Source organism: Hemiscyllium ocellatum, unplaced genomic scaffold, assembly GCF_020745735.1.
Source record: "Hemiscyllium ocellatum isolate sHemOce1 unplaced genomic scaffold, sHemOce1.pat.X.cur. scaffold_3415_pat_ctg1, whole genome shotgun sequence".
Taxonomy (NCBI): Eukaryota; Metazoa; Chordata; class Chondrichthyes; order Orectolobiformes; family Hemiscylliidae; genus Hemiscyllium; species Hemiscyllium ocellatum.
In genome coordinates, this window is record NW_026868412.1 from 40577 (window position 1) to 47981 (window position 7405).

The 7405-nt window shown below is 58.0% G+C and overlaps 1 protein-coding gene across 1 annotated transcript in view; it reads left to right on the forward strand.

Annotated features, from left to right (window-relative positions):
* LOC132813165 (integrator complex subunit 3-like) overlaps positions 1–5322 on the forward strand; it is a gene marked incomplete at its 5' end in the record, with an annotated part of 44859 nt that extends 39537 nt beyond the window's left edge. The window contains 4 exons of the mRNA XM_060823088.1: positions 892–992; positions 2817–2889; positions 3688–3841; positions 4713–5322. Coding sequence (XP_060679071.1) covers positions 892–992; positions 2817–2889; positions 3688–3841; positions 4713–4787 — 403 coding nt within the window. The remainder of the gene's footprint in view (positions 1–891; positions 993–2816; positions 2890–3687; positions 3842–4712) is intronic.
* Between the last annotated feature and the right edge of the window lie 2083 nt (positions 5323–7405).

The following is a 7405-nucleotide window of genomic DNA, read 5'->3' on the forward strand; positions in this document are numbered from 1 at the left end:
AACTGGACACAGTACTCCAAATGGGGCCTAACCAGAGCTTTATAAAGTCTCAGTAGCACAACAGTGCTTTTATATTACAACCCTCTTGAGATAAATGAGAAGTGCCTCTGACTGTGCAGCACCAGTCAGAGACCACTCCACCCGACCTGCCTGCTCACCCTGGGCATCGAATCCACCTTTCCCCTGGAGCCAGCCTGCAGTTTAATCAAAGCCCAGACATCCGCAGCCATCTGGGGTCGGGAACTCATACAACTCGCAACCGTCTGAAGAGATTTCTCCTCCTGGGTCCTCAATAAAACAGTCAGGGATAGGACCAGGCCATTCGGCCCCTCGATCCTGCTCCATCTTTTGGTAGGATCCACTTTCCCCGTAGCCCCCAATTGATCAAGAATCTCTCTCTATCTCAGCCTTAAATATACACGAAGAGTTGCCCCCACAGCTCTCTGTGACAAACAGTCCCAAAGATCCAAATTCCTACATGTCTCTCGCTGTAGGGCCCTGTGTTGTAGGCCCGGTTTACTCAGCCTCTCGCTGTAGGGCCCCGTGTCGTAGGCCCGGTTTACTCAGCCTCTCGCTGTAGGCCCGGTTTACTCAGCCTCTCACTGTAGGGCCCCGTGTCGTAGGCCCGGTTTACTCAGCCTCTTGCTGTAGGCCCGGTTTACTCAGCCTCTCACTGTAGGGCCCCGTGTCGTAGGCCCGGTTTACTCAGCCTCTCGCTGTAGGCCGCCCCTTGTCGTAGTGCCAACTTGGTGATCCATTGCTCTCCAGTCCTGTGTCGAGTGCCTCTGTATCGTCTTGTGGGCGGCGGGGATGGACCCCGCATGTAGAATACAGCCAGTGGCTGGTTCCCACCCTGTGATTTTCACGTTGTTCCTTTCTCTCTCTCTGCAGCTTACGCAGCTCCAGCAGCAAGTTGGCCCAGCTCACCCTGGAACAGATCCTGGAACACCTCGCCAACCTACGCCTCTGCCTGCTGCCCACCAAACAGAACTGTGAGTGCCAACACTGCCCCATTCACCCGGGCAGCTGAGGGAGCCGCCACCGCAGTCTGGCAGGGCTGACCGGGGAGCTCCCTGGGTTGGGGAGGTGTAGGGGGTGGTGTCCACACTGCACCACCCCCTTGGTCAGACCGTGCGCCCGGTCACCTCCATCTCCACCTGTTCCCTCCGCGTGAAAACGCAAGGTGCTGGTTGTGACGAGGGAGGGATCACGACAGGAAGGAGTCCCCACTCGAAGTCGGGCTGGGGGCGGGCCCGAGACTGCGTGAAGGAGAGACGTGTCGGGGGGTGGGGACGGTGAGGCGTCTGAGCCTGGGGAAGGGTTGGAGATGTCAGGGAGGAAGGGTACGCCCCCCCCCCCCCTCCAATCCAGCCAGGGGGGAGATGGCGTCTGTTACTCACAGAGATACATTGGGGAGGGTGAGGGGGCCAAGGGGATGCTGGGTAAGTGTGTGCCCCCACTGGGGCACAAGCCCTAATTGATCAGGCCCAGGGTCACCACACAGCATTAATTAAAGCGTGCACTGTCCTCCGTCTCCCTGTCTGATGGAGTCAGCTTCACTTCCAGCACCTGACCCCAGGTACGTGTAGCCAAAAGGCTACCGTCTTTCAGTGGGGGCCCTCTTGTGGTGCACTGGTAGCGTCCGTACCCCACCCCCGTGGACCAGGAGGACCCAGGTTCAATTCCCACTTGCTCGAGGTGCCTGTGTGGGTTTAGCTCAGTTGGCTGGACGGTTGGTTTGCAGGGCAGTGCAAGGCTGACGATGCGGGTTTGATTTCCCCCAGCGGCTGGGACTTTACCAGCACCTCAACCTCTCCCCTCACCCTCTGGTTAAATCACCACCCATCACCCTGTGGGCTGGTTAGACCGTGGTGAGCTGAAAATGTGTTGCTGGAAAAGCGCAGCAGGTCAGGCAGCATCCAAGGAGCAGGAAATTCAACGTTTAGGGCCAGAGCCTTTCAGGCCTTTCCCAGCAACACCTTTTCAGCTCTGATCTCCAACATCTGCAGTCCACACGTTCTCCAAGGAGATTTTGTCCTTAGACAATGGTGACTAATAGGTTAAGAAGGAAACGCTTGTGGTGCAGTGGTAGTGTCCCTGCCTGTGGACCAGGCAGCCTAGGCTGGAATCCCACCTGCTCCACACCTGTGCAATTCCATCTCTGAACAGGTTCATCATAAATCAGTTGTTTCGGATCCGAAGTAAACGGTAATGAACTGTCGATATCCAGCTCAGCTCATTCGAGCTCCTCACCCCATCTCCACCCACAGGCAGAGACAGACCAACCCACCCAAAACACCGGGCTTAGGGGTGGATGGAAGGAAAGATTTACGGAGCCAGAGTTCCACAGCACCAGCCCATAGGGCTCCAAGGAGATGAGAGAGCAGGAGAGAGTGGTGTGTGTGTGTGTGTGTGTGAGATTTGGAGATGCCGGTGTTGGACTGGGGTGTACAAAGTTAAAAATCACACAACACCAGGTTATAGTCCAAATGGTTTATTTGGAAGCACTAGCTCCGATAGCAACTGTGCTTCCAATTAAACCTGTTGGACTATAACCTGCTGTGTGTGTGTGTGTGTGTTGCTGTCTGTTTGGGTGTGTGTGTGATGCTGTTTGTGTGTGTCGCACTGTGTATGTCTCTCTCTCTCTGTGTGGCGCTGTGTGTGTGTGGCGCGCTCTGTGTCGCGCTGTGTGCGCGCGTAGTGGGTGGGGGAAAATGGGAGTGGGAGGTGGGGTACAGTGAATGGACCATCCCAGCCGTATTAACCGTGTTGTTTCTCACTGTCTCTTTCTCCCACCCCCTTGTCCCCACCTGTAGTTTTTACCCAGACCCCAATCCTGCAGGCCCTTCAGCACGTGCAGGCCAGCTGTGATGAGGCACACAAGATGAAGTGAGTCCCTGGGGTTTGTGGGGGTGGGAGGGGTGCCCTGTGGCCCCGCCCCCGAGTGGAGGAGATATGGGGGAGGGGGTTGCAGTTAGAGACGTTGCCGGGTAACTCGGAGCTTCGCTGGTTGCCGGGGAGGAACGACATGCAGCACAGCAGCTTCTCTGCTCCCTGGCAGGCTATTCAGCCCCTTGGGTCTGCTAGCCCATTCCTGGGCGTGGCGGGGGTTTGGTGGCTGTGGGGTTTCTCTGTTAAGTGGCCGAGCGTGGGGACTGGGCCCAGTGTTTCCTGCCTTACTGAATCGCTGCAGGTTGACCCACAGTGCCGTTAGGGAGGGGATTCCAGGGTTCTGCCCCAGCAGCAGTGAAGGGACGGTGATATATTTCCAGCTCAGAGGGGCGCTTGCAGGGGCTGCTGTTCTCATGCTGCCCTGTTCTTTGCGATGCCAGTGCGCCCACACTTGGGAGGTGCTGTCTAATGAGCAGTATATGTTATAGATAGTACCCACTGCTGCTACTGAACACCGGGAGGGGGGTAGGGAGGAGAGATTCGTGGGTGAGGTGCCAATCAAGCGGGGGCTGCTCTGTCCCGGGACGGTGTTGAGCTACTCAAGAGTTGCTGTAGTTTGCCCCCATCCAGGGCAAGTAGAAGAGTATTCCCTCCCCCTCCTGACTGGAGCCTTGTTGATGGTCGGATAGGCTGTGGGGATGGGTTACCGAGCGGGAGTCAGGGCTGCCTGCCTGATGCGTTCAGACACAGACTGGGGCCCCGTGACGGTGCACTGACCCGTCCCCATTCCCACAGGTTCAGTGACCTCTTCGCGCTGGCTGACGATTACGAAGATTCCTCCAAACCCTCCCGGAGCCGCCGCAAGACAGCAGCATCCAGCCCCAGGAACCGGAAAAACACCTCCCAACCTGTCGGCAACGATGAGGACTCCTCGTCGAGCAGTGGGACGGTACGTCACACCGTCCGCCCAGTTTCCCCAAAGTAAACTACTCCCATTCCGCCCGCAGAGACCTTTCTTATTCTCCTGTACAGCTGCTGGAACAGATTCCTGAATCCATCACTTCCCCTGGCAGCTCAGAGCACCCTGTGTGTGCGGAAAGTTGCCCCTCTGTCTCCTTCAATCCATCTTCTCTCACCTTAAAATTATACCCTCTCGTTTTGGACTCTCCCACCCAGGGGAGAAGACCTTTGCTGTTCACCTTTACTTATGCCCCTCGTGGTTTCATAAACCCCTCTCCTGAGAACTCAAGCCCCCCCCCCCCCCCCAAAGTCCTGGGAAATCTTTTTTTCTGCGCCCTCTCCAATTTAATGATGGGTGACCAGAACTCAACTCCAAAAGTGGCCTCACCAATGTCCTGTACAGGTGCAAAACAACATCCCAGCTCCTGCGCTCCAGTGATCCCAACAAGGAGCTGGGAAGGTCCCCATCACCAGGGCATACTCCAACAGGTTTATGTGCTTTTATGTCACACACTGAGTGCTGCTGCTTTGCCAGGCAAACTGTGGTGGGGTTGAACTGCCCTGGCTAAGGGGCAGCGCTCTGTTACACAAACCTGTTGCCCTTACAGACCATGGTGTTGTGTGCCTTCTGAGTCCAACCCTGGCACATCTGAAGGTAAGCATGCCACCTTTACCACCCTGTTGACCTGTGACACAACTTTCTGTTCCTGACCCCCTGGGTCGGTCAGTCGGTCTGTTGAACATCACTCCCCAGGGCCCTACTGTCCAACTGAAACCCACCACTCCCCGCGGGGATTTCCTAACCTTCCCCCCCGAACCCGGCTCACTGTCGATGCTCTCCCTCTCCCCACTCCCTGCAGGAAGAGGAGGATGCGAAACCCAAACCGAAGAGGAAACGGAAAGGGTCGTCTGCAGTCGGGTCTGACAGCGACTGAGTGTGTGGCGGCCAGACAGACACCGAGAGGGGGAGAGAGAGACACAGACAGACAGCGAGAGCGCGAGGTGGAGACGCGGGGCTGCTGCCTCCGACATCTCGACCCTGGGAATTCGGGAACGGCACACTCTCTCACCCATCCAGACACACCCAGACAGACACTGAGCCGGCAGGGAGCAACTGTTGCACACTCTGCTGTGTGTGTCGTTCCCCCCCCCACCCCCCCCCCACCCTTCCCTGCCGTCCCACAGCCAGCGAGGACGGGCGAGGAAGCGGGTTCCAGCGTAACGCAGACTGAGTTCAGCAGCATTCCGCAGAGATCGACCGGTCTGACAATTACATTCAGCGAGAGAGAGCGAGAGGAAATACAGTTAATCAGGCATGGCAGACTTGCAAAAAACCCACCTTTTCTCACCAGTGTAAGAGACTGTCTGGATTCTTAAGAAAAAATGTCACACAGAGTTTTTTAAAAGGGTTTATATTCGAAGCATCCTATTTTCTTAAAAAAAAAGTTGTAAATAAACTACATCTTATAATTCTGCTTTGTGGGGGGAGGGGCAGCTTTCTTTGTGTGTGAGAGGGGGAGGGGTCAGTCTGGGTGGGGGAGGGGGAGGGGTCAGTGTGTGTGAGGTCAGTGTGTGTGAGGTCAGTGTGAGAGACACGGGGGAGGGGTCAGTGTGTGTGAGGTCAGTGTGAGAGAGACGGGGGAGGGGTCAGTGTGTGTGAGGTCAGTGTGAGAGAGACGGGGGAGGGGTCAGTGTGTGTGAGGTCAGTGTGAGAGAGACGGGGAGGGGTCAGTGTGTGGGGTCAGTGTGAGAGAGACGGGGGAGGGGTCAGAGTGTGTGAGGTCAGTGTGAGAGAGACGGGGGGAGGGGTCAGTGTGTGTGAGGTCAGTGTGAGAGAGACGGGGGGAGGGGTCAGAGTGTGTGAGGTCAGTGTGTGTGAGACGGGGGGAGGGGTCAGTGTGAGAGAGACGGGGGAGGGGTCAGTGTGAGAGAGACGGGGGAGGGGTCAGTGTGTGTGAGGTCAGTGTGAGAGAGACGGGGGGAGGGGTCAGTGTGTGTGAGAGAGACGGGGGGAGGGGTCAGTGTGTGTGAGGTCAGTGTGAGAGAGACGGGGGGAGGGGTCAGTGTGTGTGAGAGACGGGGGAGGGGTCAGTGTGTGTGAGGTCAGTGTGAGAGAGACGGGGGGAGGGGTCAGTGTGTGTGAGGTCAGTGTGAGAGAGACGGGGGAGGGGTCAGAGCGTGTGAGGTCAGTGTGTGTGAGACGGGGGGAGGGGTCAGTGTGAGAGAGACGGGGGGAGGGGTCAGTGTGAGAGAGACGGGGGAGGGGTCAGTGTGTGTGAGGTCAGTGTGAGAGAGACGGGGGAGGGGTCAGTGTGTGTGAGGTCAGTGTGTGAGACGGGGGGAGGGGTCAGTGTGAGAGAGACGGGGGAGGGGTCAGTGTGAGAGAGACGGGGGAGGGGTCAGAGTGTGTGAGGTCAGTGTGAGAGAGACGGGGGGAGGGGTCAGTGTGTGAGGTCAGTGTGAGAGAGACGGGGGGAGGGGTCAGTGTGTGAGGTCAGTGTGAGAGAGACGGGGAGGGGTCAGTGTGTGAGGTCAGTGTGAGAGAGACGGGGGGAGGGGTCAGTGTGTGAGAGACGGGGGGAGGGGTCAGAGTGTGTGAGGTCAGTGTGAGAGAGACGGGGGGAGGGGTCAGTGTGTGAGGTCAGTGTGAGAGAGACGGGGAGGGGTCAGTGTGTGAGGTCAGTGTGAGAGAGACGGGGGGAGGGGTCAGTGTGAGAGAGACGGGGGGAGGGGTCAGAGTGTGTGAGGTCAGTGTGAGAGAGACGGGGGGAGGGGTCAGTGTGTGTGAGACAGGGGAGGGGTCAGTGTGTGTGAGGTCAGTGTGAGAGAGACGGGGGGAGGGGTCAGTGTGTGTGAGACGGGGGGAGGGGTCAGTGTGTGTGAGGTCAGTGTGAGAGAGACGGGGGGAGGGGTCAGTGTGTGTGAGACGGGGGAGGGGTCAGTGTGTGTGAGGTCAGTGTGAGAGAGACGGGGGAGGGGTCAGTGTGTGTGAGGTCAGTGTGAGAGAGACGGGGGAGGGGTCAGTGTGTGTGAGGTCAGTGTGAGAGAGACGGGGGAGGGGTCAGTGTGTGTGAGGTCAGTGTGAGAGAGACGGGGGAGGGGTCAGTGTGTGTGAGGTCAGTGTGAGAGAGACGGGGGAGGGGTCAGTGTGTGTGAGGTCAGTGTGAGAGAGACGGGGGGAGGGGTCAGTGTGTGTGAGGTCAGTGTGAGAGAGACGGGGGGAGGGGTCAGTGTGTGTGAGGTCAGTGTGAGAGAGACGGGGGGAGGGGTCAGTGTGTGTGAGGTCAGTGTGAGAGAGACGGGGGGAGGGGTCAGTGTGTGTGAGGGGTCAGTGTGAGAGAGACGGGGGGAGGGGTCAGTGTGTGTGAGGTCAGTGTGAGAGAGACGGGGGGAGGGGTCAGTGTGTGTGAGGTCAGTGTGAGAGAGACGGGGGGAGGGGTCAGTGTGTGTGAGAGAGACGGGGGGAGGGGTCAGTGTGTGTGAGGTCAGTGTGTGTGAGAGAGACGGGGGGAGGGGTCAGTGTGTGTGAGGTCAGTGTGAGAGAGACGGGGGG